We start from the raw sequence: 20,718 nt of genomic DNA, 5'->3' as shown, positions 1-20,718 counted from the left end.
AAAAAAAAAAAAAAAAAAGGAGTAAAATAGCTCAGCTTCTAAGTACATGGGGCAAAAGGCACTTCAATTATCCTTACTAAAAAAAAAAAAAAATCTGTACTAGGATCTACTTTAAATTAAGTTCCACAACTATAGTTGCAAGAGGAACAGTGCTGAAGACTGTATAACAATTATTGACTAGGAAACCTCCTCAGCTCAGTTTTTGAAAACTATGCTGAAGACAATGAGATGTGCAGCTCAGCTTTTGACTTTCCTAATGGGATTCTACTAAAATACTACCCAAGAAATATATGAAAACATAGCTCTTAGTAAGCATTTGGCTTGGAGCCATCTGAGTCCTGTCTACAGAGATATGCTCTAATTTGGGAAAATGTTAATTGAAGCAATCAAAATATTTTGATCTGATATGTCATGAATGACAGAAAACTGGCATACATTGTATTCATGGTTGTGTGTTTACCTCCAAACTGAAACAATTAACAAATTTCTGTTGCATAACATAAGGTTTAATAATCAATTTGCTTAAGTGGACCAAACTTTCTGTAAACATATCTGGTATCCAGCTCTGCAGTAACATATATTTTGGGATACCAGGCTGAAAAATCCATCCTGATGGCAATTTTCTTGGGAAAGCTTATCTCTATATATTAGTGTGGCTGGACAGACAAAAAGTGGATGTAGGTCCTGAAATGAGGTAGGAAAGGAAACTTTTCAGTTTTGGAGGAAATGTCAGTATGCATACATGCTTTGCAGGGAAAAGCCTTTCAAAATAAACTGTGCTGACATCTATTTGTTTTATCTCCCCTCTGTCCTTTTTGAAGTTAACAGCAGTGTGCTGTGCTGAACAGCTAAGGAGGTGTGGGGATCTGCACCAAGCCCTTGGGACAGCAGTGCCAAGAAATGCCTGGGGCAAGAAACTGCTTGGGAAGACAAGGGTTGGGAGAGGTGCAGCATCTGTCAGGATTGCTTAAAACAGATAAATATGGTGCTATTGCTACTTTGGTTCAGTGGGTGACTAGAGAGAACACTTCAAAGTGTATTGTTGCTTAAGCAACGTTTTGTTAAAAAATTATCTGACACTGCATGTTAGGCAAAAGCTAAGTAATAAGAGATTTTTACCAGAGACTTTACTCACAGAAATAAAAGTGGCAGAGGAAGCTCTTAACTTGAACCATATAAATAAAATGCATGTAAAAGTTTTATGAAGCTTTTTGAGAAGTGATAGCAATCATAATGATCAGGTCCTACCTTAATGTGAAAGTTATTATGTCTTGCATGCTAAAAGACTTTTTCTTTTCATTATAGGGTTTCCATGGCAACTGCATCCTCCCAGGTTCTAATTCCTGAAATTAATCTCAATGACACTTTCGATACTTTCGCACTTGATTTTACCAGGGAGAAGAAGTTATTGGAATGCCTTGATTACCTTACAGGTAATTTTTTTCTTGAGGTGCTACTATCATATGTCCCTCATAAAATAGTAGTGATAGAATTTTCTTCATTCCTTTCTGTGGTCGGTTAACTTAGGCTGACTGTCAGGTGCCCACCAAGCTGCTCTCTCACTCCGCCTGCACAGCAAGACAGGGTAGGAAATAAGATTAAAAGCTCATGAGTTGAGATAAGGACAAGGAGATCACTCAACAGTTGCTGCTACAGGCAAAACAGACTCAACTTGGGGACGTTTAATGTAATTTATTACTAATTAATTGAAAGAGTAGGATACTGAGAACTAAAAACAAAACTAAAAACACTTTTCTCCCACCCCATCCTTCTTCCCGGGCTCAACTTCACACCCAACTCTTCTACCTCCTCCCCCTAAGTGACACAGAGGGACGGGGAATGTGGGGTTGTGGTCAGTTCATCACACATTGTCTCTGCTGCTCCTTCCTCCTCATGCTCTTCCCCTGCTCCACCATGGGCTTCCTGTCATGGGATGCAGTTCTTCACAAACTTCTCCAACATGAGTCCCTCCCACAGTCTGCAATTCTCCAAAAACTCCAGAGTGGGTTCTTTCCACAGTGTGCAGTCCTATAGGAATGGACTGTTCCATTGTGGGTCCCCCCTAGGCCGTGGTTCCTGCTAGAAAATTTGCTCCCACGTGAGCTCCTCTCTGCAGGCTGCAGCTTCCTTCAGGTGCATCCACCTGATCCAGCGTGGAGTCCTCCACGGGCTGCAGGTGAGTATCTGCTCCACAGTTAACCATCATGGGCTGCAGCGGCACAGCCTACCTCACCATAATCTTCCCATCGGACTTCAGGGGAATCTCTGCTCCAGTGCCTGGAGCACTTCCTCCCCCTTCTTCTTCACAGATCTTGGTGTCTGCAGGGCTGTTTCTTTCACATTTTCTCACTCCTCTCTCTCCCAGTTGCTGCGCAGACTTTTTTTACCCTTTCTTAAATACATTATCACAGAGGCACTACTAGCGTCAGTGATGGGCTCAGTTTTGGGCAGCAGCAGGTCTGTCTTAGAACTCTCTGTGTCCGACATGGGGTCAGCTCCTTGTGTTTTCTCACATAAGTCGCCCCTACAGCCCAATTACTATCAAAACCTTGTCACATTAACTCAATACACTCTCCCCCATGCATCCCTCCCCACCAAGGTGTGAGCAAGTGGGAGTGAGAAATGGTTAAAAGCCACTGCAACAGAGTGAAATGCAAGAACAGCTGCAGCTCAGCCTGGAGCAGCCAGATGAGGGAGAGCAGGGACCAAATCCCATTTCCCTGGGGATGGATGCTCCACGTGTTTCCCTCTCCCTTGGGGGTGCCTCCTCGCTGCTGCAGCAGATTGCAGCCTCGTAGATTTCCCGTGAGCAACCAGAAGCTGTTCAAGCAATCAACATCAAGGGCTCAGCAAGGAAAGAGTTTTTCTCATGCCGGTGACACTCTGTATTTCCCCCATCACAGAACTGGAGGACCCTGCTGTGCTTGAGTCTAGAAAGCACGTGTGGAGTGGGTTCTCCACAGCTCTCTTAACTGAGAACCTTGGCCTAAAGAAGCCCACAGGATTAGACCCTTACCGAAGGCCTGAGTAATGCACGATCTCAGAGTATATAATGACTCACAAAGAGAAACAAATTACTGTAATTTAGGGTGTTTTGATTTCAATGCCAAAATTAGAACAGTTCATTCCAGTTGAATTGAAAACAGAAGAGACGTGGGGTAGGTTTTCATTTTGCAAGGTCTTTAAGCATCTGCTGTTAACAGCAAGAATTTGCAATGAAAGGCACAAAGCACTGATAGGAAAGCACTTGAAAACACTTCCTGAGCCATTCTCTTAGCCTGGTTTGCAGGAGATATACCCATGTTATTTCAGAAGAGTGTGACACCGTGGAGTCTCCTCATTGCCAATCAGTGGATCTTTTCCATGCAGAGGTCTAGCTTCTGGCTTTTCTTCAGAGGAAAGTTACTTAAAGGGAGATTATAAGAAAGATGGGGACAGACTTTTTAGTAGGGCCTGTTTCAATAGAACAACGGGTAATAATTTAAAACTGAAGGAGAGTAGATTCAGGCTAGGCGCAAGGAAGAAATTTTTTACAATGAGAGTAGTGAAACTGGTTGCCCAGAAAGGTGGTAGATGACCCATACCTGGAAACATTCAAGGTCAGGTTGGAGGGGGCTCTGAGCAACCTGACCTAGTTGAAGATGTCCCTGCTCACTGCAGGAGGGTTGGACTAGATGACCTTTAATGGTCCTTTCCACCCCAAACCATTCTATGATTCTATGAATAAGTGAATAGATTAATATTGGGAAGAGCAAGGCTGTCTGCATGCACAGGGAAGCACCACTCTTATCTTATAGAGCTGTGGGGTTCTTGCCATATCTGAAATAAAGATTTTATCTGCAAGAAATTTCTGTATCACTGTGTGACTGCTGAATACAATCAGTGTTTAACACATGCTCGAGTAAATAATGCACAATAATAATATGGTAGCAGTCATTTGAACTTTTTGTACAGTACCAGTGAAATGTTATGGTGTCTGCCTCTCCCCAAAGTCTGCTGGAATTTTGCCCCCATGTTGATTATTCACCCCCAAATTATAAAAAGCCAAGGAAATGAAAGGAAGGATTAAGAAAAAGCCAGAGTCATTTGCCCTAAACTAGGGATCTATCTGTAAAATAATCAACCTCATCTCCCTTTACAGTCCAAGAAGAGGAATAACCACTTTATTTTAAGGCACATATATCAGATCACTTGACTGCATTCTGGAGGTACCTATTTCTACCAGAAGAAGGAGGCTAGAGAGGCTCATTCAAATACAGATAATTGTGGTTTAGATCTTTAAAGTTATACAAGGTGAATTCTATCTAGCAGTCTGCACCTGCACCCTTCAGGTCTTCTTCCCTTTGTATATCATATGTCAGTATTACCAGCCTAATTGCTGTACACTGAAGAAAATGAAGGTTGTGTCTGTACCAAAATGAAGGGTGGTCTTGCTTCAAAGATCCTTTCCATGGTCCATCATGCTTGCTGTGTCATTTACACAGTTCCTTCTCTGCCTTCTCCCTACCTCATTCTCCGTCTTGAAAAATTGTTCACAACACAATCTAAGGGAACTTGCAAATGTATCAGTTTAGCTGTTTTTTCCTAACCTACCATTTTTAACCTTGCCCTTGATGCCCAGTGAAGAACAGTTTTAGATGCCTCTGTCTTTGCACTGTTTTTCTTCACATTAATAAGTAGCATATGGCTGCAATGGTGAAATCCAAAACATGTGTCCAAATTATCTGAGCATAAAATACAACCTGTGCAGACAGTTAAAATACATTTATGTAAATATATGTATATATGTAATGTATCTGTGTATGTCTATAGTCCCAAGAGTCAAATGCACTTGATTATTCTCTATTGACATTCAGAAACTCTGGAGGAAGATTTATTTTATTTTACCCCTTTCAGATTTGTGCATGAAATCTTCACAGATCCTAGACTGAAAACTGTGTGACACAGTGAATTGGGCTTTACTTTTATCATATTTCACAGTTAAGTAAAATGAAGACCATTTGTAAGTCCTAGTGGTACATGTATGTTGTGAATTAAATGAAGAAGCCTATCTTATATCTATCATCTGTACTGCTTCTGAACAGAATGTCAAAGACTAAATTCCAGCTTCATTCTCTCTGCTGACAGTTGCTTTTGAAGCAGTTGACCTTGGATGTGTTCTGGAGATTTTCTTCTCCTTTGGTACTTCCCAGTGTACTATTTGTCAGATCTTCTTCATCCTTCATCTCCCCAACCCATTTTCTATATGGCACATTGAAGTTTGCATCTTTCTTTCTTCTTAGGCTATTTCTTTAGCAAATATATATGTAACTAGTTTGTGCTTATCATTTACACAGCTGTCTATCCAGAGCTTCTGCTATCCAAATTAAAATCTCTGATATCTCTCTCAATGTTGCCAGCCAGACATTGAGATGTCAACCTTAGTATATTAAAACAATAACCTTAATCTTCCTCTGATTGTTCTCAACCTTGATGTCTTTTGAAAGCTTTCTTATCTTGCCAGTTCCTCAAACTCTTCATCTGGAACTCATCTTTTTCTAAACATGTATCTACCTAGATCCAGGAAATGCATATGGCTTGCAAATTCCCTGCACAATATTACTGGCATAAGGACTTTTGTTATCCATTGTGAGTCAAAAATACTTGTTCTATGTCTTAATACTTTGAAATCAATTGCAGGAGCATCTATTTGACCTTGCAATTTGACCTGCTTCAGAAATCCCATCTGAAGCAATGATAAGTTTTCTTCGTCTGTCACTTTAGTTGACTGCACAAAGAAATATATATTGCCTAGCATATGCCAGTAGTTTTTTCACACAAAACCAACTACATGCTGGAAACCCTTCACAATCTGTCTTTCCTCTTAACTCTTCCAGAATTAAAAGATTAAAAACCATGTCCAGCCAGCTCAGTCTCATGCTTTGGGTGTAATCTCTTCTTATTCTGTTATATTTTAACAGTTCTGATCTACCCAGAGACTATGTCTAGGTGATTGTATGACTGAGCTCTTGATGCCAGCTCATACATGACATGTTACTAATACATCAAATTTGTACCCACATATGATGTAACTGTGCCTTTCAAATTCCTGCATGCTGGTTCAGTCCAGTGTTATAATACACCATGGAGCTAGTAATGAACAGCTGAGAGAGGTTCAGAGCAGCTTCCTCAAATCCCTCAGGTTCATACCAGCAATATGAATATTTCTAGCACCATTAAGTCAAGGAGATGTCTTAGATCTTCCTTTTTTACTCAGTATCAAAATCAGTAAGGAACCCTTACAAAGTCAATCACCCCATGACAACAGGGAGGTGGAGACCAAGCAAACAAAAGGAACTTGAGGTGGTTTTAGTCCATCTCTGTGACCTTGTGCAGAGAGGATTTAAAAAGAGTCTCAGTGGTCACCCAGGAGCCACTGCATTCAGGCTGGGATTCACCAATGAGAGATGGCAGTTTCGTTAAACTGACTCTCAAGTGTGTGGACCATGTGAGAGCTTTCAGTCTGCTTTGGAGCAAAAGCAATGCAGATGACACTGACAGGAAGGTGAGTTAGAATAACCTGGTTGAAAGGCAGTAGGTATGTTCACAAGGTCATTTACTTCTGAGGGCAAATTTAAGAAACTGCTTTTCTAATATTAGTTACTGCCCTTCAGGCACTTCAGATGTGGTTCCTGGCTTTTTAAGTGTGTCTGCTGAGTTTTGAGTCAAAGTCATACAAATGAATTAAAACAGCCTTCAGCAATGATTTTCTCACTTGTCAAAGAGTGTTGATTCATGAATGCAAGTGGATGAAATTCAGAGTGACTGAAGCAGTTACCACTCCCAGGTATTTGCCCTGGTCCTCAATGAAGTTTGCCACACCATGACCAATGAGAGCCACAGATGTTAGGAAGCAATTCCTTAAACCACTGCAGCTTTCATTGTGTCTCCCTAAGTCTGCTGGCACTGATTCCAGGTCTCCTCACTGCTCAAGGATGTAAATTTGGGGTTTTCAAGAGCTGCTTCAAATTTGTTTAAGCTCTCCCTGACATTGTGTAGCAGTTTGTATACAGGAGCCTGCCAATAACTGAGAGTATTATCAGCATCAGTTGTCAAACTTCAGCCTTGTTTGGTTGTGTCAGTGCTCTGTCCTCACCCTGAAGTGGATTGGAAAGGCTTGTGGGCAATCACTGCTTCTCTACCGGGGAACAGGACCTAAGTGTGGATAAAGTATTCCACCGCTGTGCTTTAAGCGTGCTGGGCTTCCCCTCGGGAGCAGCAGCACACCCAAGTCAAGGCCACATCAGGGAAGGGGCTGGTGCAGCCTCGAGATTGCTCTGGAGTCTCTGTAGAGCTTTCCCTGTGTCACCTGAGCTGTGTAGCAGTACTAGTAAATTCAGTAAGCAAAACACACGGTATCCAATGTAATAATGAAGATAACTGATTAAGGTCAATCTCTTTAATTGCATTACAGGCTTACACTCTCCAAAGTTATATGTGCTATATAATGATGAATTTGGCAGTCAGACTTCTACACTATTTGGAAAGTTGTAACAAAGCATTTGCATGTATACTTCCCTGCCTGTCTGCAGGAGAAGCAGATATATTTTGTTTTATTCTGAGTGTTTTATGAAATGAGTGTTCCTGAAGAGCTGAATTTCATGCCGTATAGTCTCAGGTGGATGTGGGTTAATCACAAGAGCAAGGGAAAAGATGTCCTTATTAGGTCAAATCTCTTTTTCCTGTCATTCTCATTACATGAAGGCCTGTAAATCTCCAGCCATAAGGCCAGGCAGGTGTGCATATGAAAAGAGAACTTAGGCTGTCATTTTCAAAGGATTTGAAGACACTTAGGTGCTATTGAAATGCAGTTTACAGTTCATTAAACCTTCAGTAATTGTTGCTTTACATAAATTAATATTTATTATCCATGTTATAGTAATAACGAGTACATTTCTCAAATAAAGATTTTGTTCTGTTAGGTGCAGGAGATGGCTGAAGAGGACTTTAGTTGAATCCTAGCACACACAAAAAATGGATCCACTTGTATATTTGTAATTAATATTTTTTCAAGTTTTTGGGGTTTTTTTGTTTTGTTTTGTTTTTTTTTTCTGCTTTGGAAGGATGGGCAAAATATGAAAACAAAGCCTCAGATAAGGAAAAAAAAAAAACAAAAAAACAACCAAATCTTCAGTGATTCTTCTGCTGGATCCATTTTTGAAACATAGCTTATAGGACTAGTGCAGTACTGCATAGCTCTCACAAAAGTTAGTTGGCCTCAGTTAGTGCACAGCCTCTAAACTGTAGTACTAATCTTTCTGGAAGATTACAGGATTTTTTCTCCTCCTTTTGTTTATATTCCCCTCCTGAATGACTTATTTTAGTTAATTTCTCTCTCTTTTTATTAATACCCATCTGTTCCAAGGGTTGTTCTGCCAAGGTAACAAAAAAAGGCATTGGTAAACTACAGTATTTAGAGCATCACAAATCATGGTCGTATGATGTAACACATTTGAACATTTCCTTATGCCCCTTGGTTGAAAGAGGCTGCTTGGAATTCCTTCAGAGGGACTTTTTTTGTGGCCATTATTTGTGGCTAACAAGTTAAAGAGCTGACAGCAAAACGCCATTGCGAGTTGCCTTCCTTTTCCTTTAATACAGGCATATTTTGGTTGTTTCAGGTTGAGTGCCCTCCTTCCTCACTCTGTGACAGCTGGGATGAGCAGTATTAAGTGCAGGGATTTTCTTTTTTTTTTTTTTTTTTTTTGCATGATGGTGGCATGTAGGGAAGATGATTGGGAATTAAGCTCCCATCAAGACAAGTACGTAGGAAGGCCCACCAGTCTTTCAAAGGAAGATTCATTTCTTTCTTATTTAGGTGTTTGGCTTTGTAAAGAATGCAAACAAATAAAATTTAAGCCTAAGAAGTGTGTTTCAAGTTTCACTTTAAATAGGTCTTTATAACAAAGCTGTGTGTTAATATGGGAGAAGAATGTATAGCTTGCTACAGAGTCATCTTGCTTGTTGATTAAACAAACAAAAAAAAAATAACAGAGGGACAACTTCTTATTAAAGCGTTCAGGTTATTTTCTAGAATTATTAGCAATCACACTGAAGATTAGGTTGTAATAGTAATGCAGTCATGATGTTATGATAAGAACTCTTTATGTAAGGCTAAGGAAAAGTGAGTTGTATAGCCAACAGAAATTATATGCATCTATATTAGAAAGGATAGATAGCAAATAAACAAAAATTAACTTGGAGAGAGGAGAAGATTGAGCATGAAAGCATGAGTGTTTGGAAGCTTCCTCAAAATCATCTTTTTTAAATACACTTATGCCAGTCTTTTGTGAAATAGGCTAGGCAAACACTGCTTTCAAGTCAATATTGAAGAATGTTGACTCTTCCTCTTGATATATGCATCAATGAAACTTTGATAATTTTGGTGTGATGGTCAGAACAGTCCTAGAAAAAGTAACATGTCAGTTGTACCCTTTTAATCACAATTTAATGTGACCACCACAAATGCGACCATTTGTGCTAGGACATCTGAAACTAAAGCTACTTTAATAAAAAATATTTTCAAAATCTGGAGTTCCTAGGTAACAAGATAACAAGAATTCCTTTGCAGCAATTTATTGATAATCAAAGTTAAAACTGGAATTAGCAAAACATTGTTGAAAGGTCTGTTGGATGGTATAGCTACAAACTCATACATCAGATGCAACCCCTAATCTCAGGTGAGAAGGGAAATATTTTACTGATCGTGTCAATAAGCCTCCTCCGTTGTATCTCACAGCTCCCAACCCACCGACCATTCGAGAAGAGCTCTGCACAGCTTCTTATGATACTATTACTGTCCACTGGACATCGGATGATGAGTTCAGTGTTGTCTCCTATGAGCTGCAGTACACCATCTTCACCGGACAAGCTAATGTTGTTAGTAAGTATAAACCTTCTCTTTTCTAGTTCTGTGTCCTTATGGTTTCTCTACAAATTCTGTTCTCAAATTCAGAATTAATTCAGTTAAAATTTCTTGTGTCTTTTCTGGGAGTGCCACATAGTGGGAGCTTCCGAAGACTAAAACCATCACATGTTCCCAAAGGCAAGGGTATTGCCCATGTTAATTGGTTTTGTTTCTTGAGTCCTAGATCCCTTGTTGTAGATGTAGCAGGGAAAAAGACCACAATTCCATTGTCTGAGCTAGTCAGGCACTTGGGAGCCTGTGTTGAACTGGTCATTAGTTAGAACTGCAGTCCCGTTGCCATTTAGATAACCTTGACAACTGGACCTTCCTCAGAAATACAGATTAAGTCCTTCCCTCTGATTTTTACTGTCTTCAGGGCTACAAAGCATAGGTCAGTATACTGAAGGCTAAGGCAGCAGACATCAGTGGCACAACAATTAATACGGTAACTTTGTTCAACTTACAGTAACATTAACAATCATTGCTTTATATTTTTGTATTGTAGCATAAATTTTATTAAGTCCTGTTTTGAATCTGTGATTTTCCTTAATGAACAAACTTACTGATTATTCCTTGGATTGTTTTGTTGTTGAATTGTTATTCCTTTGAGAAAAAACTACTGTCTAATCTTTGACCAGGAAGCCAACACTTCTGTGTTCTGTGCATAGTGATCATTGACTGTCAATTTGGAGAAGTCATTTAACTTCTTCCTTTCCCCGTATGTTTAACAGAAATACCACTAGCTGACATGTACTTGCTTTATGAAACAAGGATTCTGAGATGAACCAAATCAATCAAAAGATGGAGTTTGTTCAGTCAACATATTTTTAGATTGGGTACTCATTGTCACGGAGGGTTGTTGTGGTTCTAAGTTAGAGATGACTGGACAGATCATGCAAGAAAAAGCCACTGAGACCAGTGAAGTGCAGAGACTTCCTTCTGTCTTAGAAGTCCCAGAGCTGTAAGATGTTGAGGCCTGGGAGAGTCTGGTGAGAAATGATGGCTGTGTGCTTTCCCTGCTCCCTAACACCTTCCTACGCTCTTGCTTTTATCATCTGATACCCTGGCCATGCACTGAGCTAGATAGGCTTAGTTCTGATCCAGCGCAGAAGTGTTTTTCTTAGTACAAAATTTGTTGAGATACTTTGATGAAAGTCAGTGCTGTGAACATGTTTACATTTTATATGTCAGTTGCAAAATGATATGGTCTATGCCAAGTTTCAGTACTGAGCCAAACGCTTGCACTGACTCCTCTGTTGCTATGTGCACCTCATTTTCTCCATTGCTAAACTGGAGTTAGTTTTCCAAGCCATCTGAAAGGAAAACTGAGGATTCACATGATGACATTTTAACACTATTTCAAAGTAGCATACTGTGAATATATTACGGTATTCAGAATTGACCGGAAACCAAGTTGGACTATTGAAAATTTAATGAATGTTTTGCCAAAACTTCCATTTAATATTTCACTAAACAGACTAATCTTGGACAACACAGCATAAAATTTAAGACTTCTGGAAAGACCAAGCAAACGTCAACACATGTTCCTACATCTGAGCAATATGCATAACAAAAAGGATTAATAGTAGTTTGGAACAAATTGGAGCGAGGTAGATAAGGAAGGAAAGGTTCCCTGATTACTAAGCAGACAGGGCTTAGAATAACACAGTACATTACTTGCCTTCTAACCCATTTTTATCTATGGCTTTATGCTAGAAGAGCTTATGCAAGGCAGTTATTGACAGTAGGCATGAAGAGGACAGCAGAAGGGTGTGCCATTTCCACACCTCTGTGATGTGGGGTTTTACTCTTTGCTTATTAGTGAATAAATAACAAGGTATTTAATTTCTAGGCTGTATTGTAGGTTTCTCATGTGGAGGTGAAAGCTTTGATCTGAAAAACATGTATCAATTAGTCTGCTTTCAGAGATGCAATATGATAATTTTGGGGTATATCATGAAGTGCTCAGTGTGCAGTCTAAACTTCCACTGTATCTCTTTGCAAAAATGATATCATTAAAAGTTTGAAGAAAAATTAACACTGTAAGCATACAAAATGCTCTGAAGACCTGAAATGACCATAGAAAGAAATGAAACAACTGGCTCTCTTTGCCTTTTTTTCTTTTTTTCTTTTTCTTTTTTTCTTTTTCTTTTTCTTTTTCTTTTTCTTTTTCTTTTTCTTTTTCTTTTTCTTTTTCTTTTTCTTTTTCTTTTTCTTTTTCTTTTTCTTTTTCTTTTTCTTTTTCTTTTCTTTTTCTTTTTCTTTTTCTTTTTCTTTTTCTTTTTCTTTTTCTTTTTCTTTTTTCTTTTTTCTTTTTTCTTTTTTCTTTTTCTTCACCTCGCTCTTACACAAGTTTCCTGGCTGTTAGTTTCAATTTAGCTGAAAGCTATAATGGTAACCCAGTACATGCATATATACGTGCATATGTGCGTATATGTGGAAGGGTTTTCTAAATGTTGTAAAGATTTTTTTAATCCCATTATTTAATGTAGACTTGAACACTTCCAGTGGGGATGTTGCTGTCAAATCTAACTGCTATAGATCTGCCCAGGTTTCTAAAACATGAGACTCTCCCAATTCATTCCAACTTCCACTGGTACTGAAGATTTGTTCGCTAACATCCTGATTTTACTCTGAACACTGCTTGGATGTTTCTTTACTTTGTTGGATTATATTCTTTGTTTTGCAGAAGGATCTAATACCCCAATTTTTATAAATGGCTAAGATTGTCCCTAGAATATCAGAGTACACCTTAGTAATGTGGTTGAACACAGAGAGCTATTTTCACTGAAAATGGCATTAGTAGGCACTGCTCTGCAGCCTTCATGTTTTGATGAACTGAAGCTATGTGATAATTTTTTTTTAATCCTGTTTGAATGGAAAAGGTTATGGATTACCACAAATTTATTTCTATTTATGACATTTGCATTCTGTTGTACATAATTATTTTTTAATTTTATTTCTGTATCCTATCCCAAAAAGTTTCCATTGCTATTGTGTGTTACCTGTAGCAGATAATGTAAACAGGCTCATAGATTGTCTTCAGTTCTGCGTTTTTGTAGCTATGGATTAGTCATGAGGGAGTAGCTGGAGTACTGCATTAAACCAACAAGCTTTTTTCCCCTGAGACAATAGGATTTGCTTTGCATACTTACCCACCTACTGTGCTAATGGAGGCTGTTATTTTGGAATCCATTTCTCAAAACCACATAGCCAGACTGACTTCACTTTCCACTCCTCAGTACATTTCCCCCACCAGAGGCATATATCATTCAGACATTGCTAAGAATTCAGTAACAAAAACATGCAGTGCTATGTTTTTCTAGTGTATTTTCTATCCAACATAATCAAGTATATTCTTTTTTATTAACTGAAAAATCGGAGAGTTAACATTTGATGGAAAAGGTCCAGATAGAGTATTTCATTTTGAATCCTATTTCATACAGGAAAGATTATTTCCAAATGTGGCCAAACTGCTTGGCTATTAAATGCTTGGCAGCCCTGTTCTGTGCATAAGAGCAATATAGAACTTTAAATTAAGCAGGCTTTTATTAAAGCGGTTGTTCTCAGAGTTATACCATTCACACATTTGCATTTCTGAGAGGCAGCTAATCACCTGCAGTCTGAATATTGTAAAGGCTTTTAAAATTACATTGTCATTGGCTAGCTAACATGCATTATAATTTCATTATCCCATTTCAATAAATTTTCAAGTATTTATAAAGTATGCATTTTTTTAACATCATGGATTTGCTTTAGTGTGCTACAAGAAGGTTAAAATTTAAACACCCATTTTTTTATGAGCTGTGGTACGAGATGTCTTCATGAAAAACACACCTCTCTCTTCAAGACAAAAAGCAGTAAATAATTCTTTCCTGGTAAATTAAATTTAGGTTAGTTAGTAATATTGACTAAATAGTAAAAATCACTCTATTAAGGATACAGTGTACTGTCAGAACCTTTTCAGTGTTACATGGTTACTCTTCCTATGAGATAGGGTAAAATTTTGTTGAAGGATCTAAGACAATTAGGGGCCCAAGCTTCATGAAAACCAGTGAATTTATGATTCACCAATTAATTTTTTTAATATTCTAACTTTATTCTGTTTCTGGAAGTTTTAATTTATTAAAAACAGATTCCTTACAATCTTCAGATTGCTACTGAGGATTTTAGTGAGTATCTTTTAATGGCACAAAAGAAAATTTGGGATAAAACCAATAACATTTCTGCCTTTTGAAAAGTATAAAAAGAGTGTATTTCTTAAAAAAAAAAAAAAATGTGATGTGCTTTGCAGAAATCCTGCATATATTATTTTCTTTCATGTGGGAATGCAAAGTGGGAATGGAAAGCTATCTGTTGCCTTCACCTACTGTATTTGTTCTACCAATTTGAACTGGTAATAATTTATTTAAAGAAATCATTCTAAAATAATTAAAATACTCAAGAGATTAAATAACCTTCCCATGACTTTTGTGCTCCTCTTACAGTTTTCAATAAGATATATTTTATTAAAATCTACCAGTGTAAATTTTAAGAGGATTTACACCTTGGGACTTTTCCCATCTGTTTTTTAAAGTGCATCAACAGCCGACACCAGGGAAATAGCTTTACAAATTATTACCCCCAGACTATGAGAAACTTGTTTTGAAAACTCACACATCCTGTATGGACATCACTGTGCTCTCTGCACCATTCCAGGATGTAATTTAAATTCTCTACATTTTTGTAGGCTACAGTTTTAAAATACATTGTTTTACCACCTGCATAACCCTGGGTTTTTGAAACAAGAAACCTGGATGTAGCCTGGATTAGGAGTGGGTACAATAGGAGACCCTTAGCTCCTGCTGCTGTGCCAGTGAGGAGAAGACGTGTGCTTTTCCACTTAACCTGCTGCCACCGGCAGGGATCTGAGAGGGCAAACACAGCCCTCAGATGCCCAGTTACCAGGGTGCTTGCTCATTTCCCTGAACTTTCTTAATCATCTTCTTTTGTATTCAGAGAAGAAAGGCTGTCCTGACCGGACATAGCTGGAGACAAATTCTTTTGTTGCAGTGACAAAATATTCTTTCATACCTAAAAGCCTAACCTGGCTGCCACTAGTTACTATTTTCTGTTTTGAAGGATTTTGGACTTGTAGCTTGACACCCAAGATTTTTGAATTATGAAAACTTCTTTCCCAAGATTTTTGAATCAAAATTCAATTTAAAGCCTGCTACCAAACAGCTCACAGTTAGGAAACACATGGACACATCACTGAGCCCCTTGGTGCATAGGCAAGAGCCAAGATTGTTGGGACATCAAGGTTTGTCGAGCAAAGGAACCGAGTCAGTCACTGGATATCCAACCTTTATTATACATCGATAATCTGAGATGCTTAAGACTGGAAAGACAAAGAAAAGAACCCCAAGGTGTCTTGTGTCATCAAAGAGGATAGAGCCTCCCCCTAGAACATGAGTCAGGTCAAACAGAGGGTTCCTAACTCTCCCTATTGACTCCGCAGAGATTTTAGGGTAGGTAAGGTCCTAACTCAGGAACTCTGCTTTTTGTTCAAGGTCAGGTGGGATGAATGTACACCTACCTGTGAGTGTTTTGACATTAACCCCGGCAGCAGAAGCCAAGATATAGGAATAGCTAAAATTACCGTGGCTCTGTGTTCTATACAGAAATCTAAATTAACCATTAACTGGATTATTTAATAGTAAAATAATTTACTCTGTGTGAGTATTTAAAGACTAGTGAGTATTGGATATGTAGAAATCCACAGACATGGGAGGAGAGGATAGGCTGGAGAGGAGACTCAAAGCAATGTACCTTTACAGTCCTTCATATACTTATTTACATCCAAGTTTTATGCTACGTTAAGGAGCAATCAGCCTCTGGAGGGTATCATATAAAGTGTAATGCAAGCCTGAAAAATGTGCCCTTTAGAGAGTTGTAGTGACTAATGCAAAACTAGTTTCGAGATTAGTTAGCAAAAATATGAGCATTTCTGTGTCTATGTAAAGGTGTGTTTATAAATGACCTAAGCACACCATAGACTTTTGCTTTCAAAGTGTGGTTGTGGAAGGAGAAGACACTTCCAGGGCCTCTATCTGGATCCATCCAACTTACTCTTGTATGTTATTTGTTACACCATCAGAGGCATCTGAACTAAGGATCCTTTGGTCATCCTGGACTCCCTCTAAATCCAGTTCTTCATTTTATTTTATTTTAACTTAAAACTTACTTTGCAATAGCACCTATGAGTCAGGTGAGTGATGGTCTCAATGCAAAAATCATTGTTGGTAGTTCAGATACAGAATAAGTGTGCCTTTACTGTCATACCTGTGGCAAATTTTTATTGGGGAAATATGAGGATACCTCTGAGCAGTCAGTGAAATATTTTATGCCAGGAAACTGCTGCTTTTATTTCCTTTCTTCCTCTTAGGAAACCCATTCACACCCAGCCTAAAAAAATAAATATCATTCAGTATGTACGGTTCAGTGAAACAAGATGTGGACTGATGTTGCTATAAGCAGTTTACTACGAGTACTAGGCACAACTGGGGTTTTCATGCGGTATAACATTGGGTTCTTTTTTCTCAGAAGGTAGAAAGATGATTGCAATATGTGATCTAGTTTTTCAATAGTCTTGAGAAAAACAGTGCTGCAAGATTGCTTTTCTTTGCTGCTTCTATCCACATACCTCAAACTGTTTGAATCCCTTATAGATGATATTTAGGGAGACTACATGTGGTCAGGATGTTCGCTGGTTGGGGCATAAGGAACATACTAGAACTCTTTTTTTCCCACTTCACACCAGGAAACTGCAACAGAGAAATGTTCTCATTTTGGTAATTCATGGTCCAAAGGCCACAACCTATGTGTGAATTCAGCCAAAGGCTTAGACTTTCAGACTTCAAAACAAGGTGGACAGTGGTGGTGGGGTTTCATCCTGATACCTGAAGTTAGAGATCTCATCTCCAGTAGTCACCTAGGCTTCCTCTGTGGCCAAGAGAGGCACTTGTGGTAGGATGTTCATACCCGGAGAAGTGAGAGAAACTACTCACTGATTTCTGCCTCTCCTTAGAGTCCAGAAAAATCAGTTAGGCATTGCAGCTCTTCATTAGATGATGAGGGGATATGAATTCCACCTGAAACTGTGCCTCAGTTACCCATTTGCACAACAGGATGAATAACTGCCTGCCTCTCAAAGATGATATGTAATATAAGAGAACTTTGAAACAAAGGCTACATAATTCTTAGATGGAAATTTGGGGGTTGGATTCTGTTTCTAATGATCTTTTGTTATGAAAAGCACATTCCAAATTAGGAAAGAATCTCCTAGTCTGTTATAAATTGTTTATAAGTTTATAAATCTTCGTCACAGGTCTTTTCTTTTAAATTTTGTGTCCAGTAGCCTTTTAATTTTTACTTTACATAAAGGTTTTGTACGGTCTGATATGCAGAGATAATAACATAATAACTTTCATAATGTGTTCTATGCCCAGTAAAGGCAGAGGCCAAGAAGTCTATCAAATTCCTAATCCAGTCAAACATTTTACTTTTAGGTTTTCCAGACTTACTTATATACACACATGCATACACTTCCATTTGCATGTATCTTTTCCTAGCTGTGTAACTATATAAAAGGTTGTGAATATATATACACACTTCATGAATGTTAAATTTGTTATTTATGTAAACATTTATAATAAGAGAGCTATCAGACTGGGGATCCATTAGACCAAGAGCTGTTCAAAATGTACAGTTATATGGGTGATTGACTACCACTGAAGTTATATCACAGTAGGAAAAATTTATGTAGATGAATACGTTCATCTTAATGGAGTATTTTCTTTTTTTGAAGATGATATTGCTCCTCCCTTATTTTACTTCCTACATATTATACTTCTGTGGTAGGCATCGAATGTAACCAGGAAGTTTGTAACTGGAAAATTATCCAGCTCTTCCCCAGCTGACATCTAACCACGAGGACATAAATCAAAAAGTTGCATCCATTAAATTTACTGGTTTAGATTACATCCTGGCAAAGTCTGTAGTGTAAGAGCCAAAGGTTGCTCTGAAGCCCATGCTCTACCCTCTTTGGCCTCCCATGATTTGTTTCAGGTCCTGAAGAATGCACACCTGGGGACTGTCAGCAAAGGTGCCTCCGCAGCCCTCCTAGCTTTACTGCTTACGTTAGTTTTCTGAGGCTTAAACTGGGTTCATTAATCCAAACAGTAGATTGATGGGATCTCCATAATCCTCTAGTTCTTAAGCAATAAAGAATTCCTTGTGCTGGGATATGAAAAATCTCAGGATGCTCGTGCCTCCACTGAGTTATTTCTTAAATGCCCATTTTTTATGGTTGACTTCCCATAGCAAGAACTTAAAAGGTACATTGGCTCAGCGTTGATGAAATGAGTTAGTGTCATTAAGTAGCGACCCAGTAAATGTAACAGCACTTTAAAAGGTACCGAAGCAAAATTCATGTTGGTGGTTGGATGCTTGGGAGTGCTCTGAATGTTCCTCTGTTACAAAGTGTTCAGCATGTAATGACTGATGTGCTCTGCTTGAAATTGCAGGTTTATGCAACTCAGCTGACAGCTGGATGATTGTTCCTAATATCAAACAAAACCACTACACAGTGCATGGGTTACAGAGTGGCACTAAGTACATCTTCATTGTTAAGGCCATTAATCAGGCGGGCAGCAGAAGCAGCGAGCCGGGCAAGCTCAAGACAAACAGTGAGTAACGTGAGATCCAACACGCACGCATGCTTCTCCTCTCTTGCCTTCCTTTTTAGGTTTGATCTTTGGAAGATGCAAGAGTACAGAGCAGTTTAACTTGTTTAAAGTGATTTCCACAATGAAAGCCACTTATTTAACTTGATTCAAGATTGCCAGTCTTCAGTAGTGCCGAAATTACTTTTTTTTTTTTGAGATGCGTCTGTAGTTCGGTTACTGGAAATACCATTTAGGAACAGGTCCATCACATGTGAAATGATTGAAAATATTCTTCTGTGGTTTTGTTTTAATGTCCTCTCTACTAATTTTCCTCTACAAAGCAAAAGCTTTTCTTATGTTTGGAAAGAAACATTTTATTTTTATATAGTGCACATAAGATAATTGCTAGTTTAATTTTATCCTCCAAAATGATCTCTTTCTTAGGACACTAGAAAACTTCTTAGCTCCATCCCGTTAATTTTTTTATGGAGTTCAACAAGGTGGTAGAGTAGTCAGAGATCCCACTTCAAAAAAACAATGGTTACACAAATTATTAACAGATGTAGTCTAACAATTTTAAGACTGCGTTTCAGCCTTTTTCTTCTTGTGTCCCAGCCAATCCCTCAGTCATGTAGTCATCACAGGCAGCTCTGAGCACAGGAAAGGGAACACTGGGATTTGTGCAGCCTCTGAAATCTGCTTATTTTAGGGGAGGGGTGATACTGAATGTTGCAAGAAGGAGACAGCAGGGAGTGGCACGTTCATGTTTCTGATTTTCTCCTTTCTGCTATTAACCTGGCTTGCACTTCTGTGTAAAAGCTGCTCATACAAACTCCACATCTGCTACCAAGAATCTCTGCATTGTTAAACCTGGTAACCTACAACCAAATACATAATCAGGGGACCCATCTGGAAATGACAATCCTTTATCCTTTTGTCTGTTTGTGACCCAGTGTGGCACAAAAGTAATCTCAGGTGACTTTGAGAAATGGTGTGACCAGATAGAATTCCATACAGAGAAAGACATCATTCAGATACTGCTTCAGCAACACAAAGGCTACTAACCAGTTAGAGAGGCAGGCCGTAGGTATTTTACTGCTACCAAGCAGTAACAAAAAGCAGGTAAAATGTGACCCCCACATAGTTTCCAATGGGTTTATTTTATACTTGGTCATAATATGTAATTAAATACACACTGCAACAGTAGATAACTGAACAGTTTATGTCTTATTTGTACTACATGTGTCAGTGCCTAACACAGACCTCGTAAGAGTGCTCATTCCTATTTTCTGTGCATGCCATCAAATCTTCCACTTACATTTGTTTCCCCTTGATGTGAAAGACAGTAAGAAGGGGAAAGGGCCTTGCTGGACCACTTGTGGAGTCATACTTTCCTAGTTGTCTTCTGGTGGAGGTAAATGATCGTTTTGCTTTGTGACACAATGAGCAAGCCTGTCAGAATTGTGGTGGGGTTTATGTACCTACAGGGTTCAGTTTACCAGAAAGCTTCCTGTTATTGTCTACAAACCTTGTGCTACAGCTGAAGATACTTGCCAAAAGCAACAGTCTCAGTAATGTTTTTACACCATATTATTTGGAACAAGTTACAGTTCGCTTCCTTCTTTTTAATGCACAGTATCCAGCATCGCATGGGCATCCTTCCAAAACGATCCTGAATTGTTGACTGTGCTTGTTATAAATAAAGCTGTGAGTGAACGAACAGACAAGGCTAGTGCTTCTTCTTATTTTCAAACTCATTCTGTGGGATTTGAAATAATATTTTTTTTAGTAACAATGAAGATGTTACTATGGAGCTTTATCCCTAGAGAATTAATAGAATGCAATTTATTCTAAATCTAATATGCTGTGAAAAAAAGCAACCCTCGGACCTTTATTAGCATGTATATTGGTTTCAATTACATGCAAGAATTAGAGTATTCAGGTTACCTCTAGGTCAGAGATAATGGGCATGATGATTATGCAGGGCTCTTTTCAGGGATTATTGACACGGGGAAGTTAGTGCACAATGAGGTTGACAGTAAACTGGCAAACTAGCTATTGCAG

At 38.6% G+C, this 20,718-nt stretch overlaps 1 protein-coding gene across 3 annotated transcripts in view; it reads left to right on the top strand.

Moving 5' to 3' along the window:
- The window catches only part of MID1 (midline 1), a 260,084-nt gene that overhangs the window by 233,942 nt on the left and 5,424 nt on the right, over positions 1-20,718 (top strand). For all 3 annotated transcript variants that reach the window (XM_032986940.2, XM_032986938.2, XM_032986939.2), the window contains exons 6-8: positions 1,306-1,433; positions 9,779-9,922; positions 18,514-18,675. In XM_032986940.2, the coding sequence (XP_032842831.1) occupies positions 1,306-1,433; positions 9,779-9,922; positions 18,514-18,675 (434 nt within the window). The remainder of the gene's footprint in view (positions 1-1,305; positions 1,434-9,778; positions 9,923-18,513; positions 18,676-20,718) is intronic.

Source organism: Tyto alba, unplaced genomic scaffold (genome assembly GCF_018691265.1).
Source record: "Tyto alba isolate M040663 unplaced genomic scaffold, T.alba_DEE_v4.0 Super-Scaffold_14, whole genome shotgun sequence".
Lineage (NCBI taxonomy): Eukaryota > Metazoa > Chordata > Aves > Strigiformes > Tytonidae > Tyto > Tyto alba.
The sequence above is the reverse complement of the archived record's forward strand: the minus strand, read 5'-3'. Positions and strand labels throughout refer to the sequence as shown.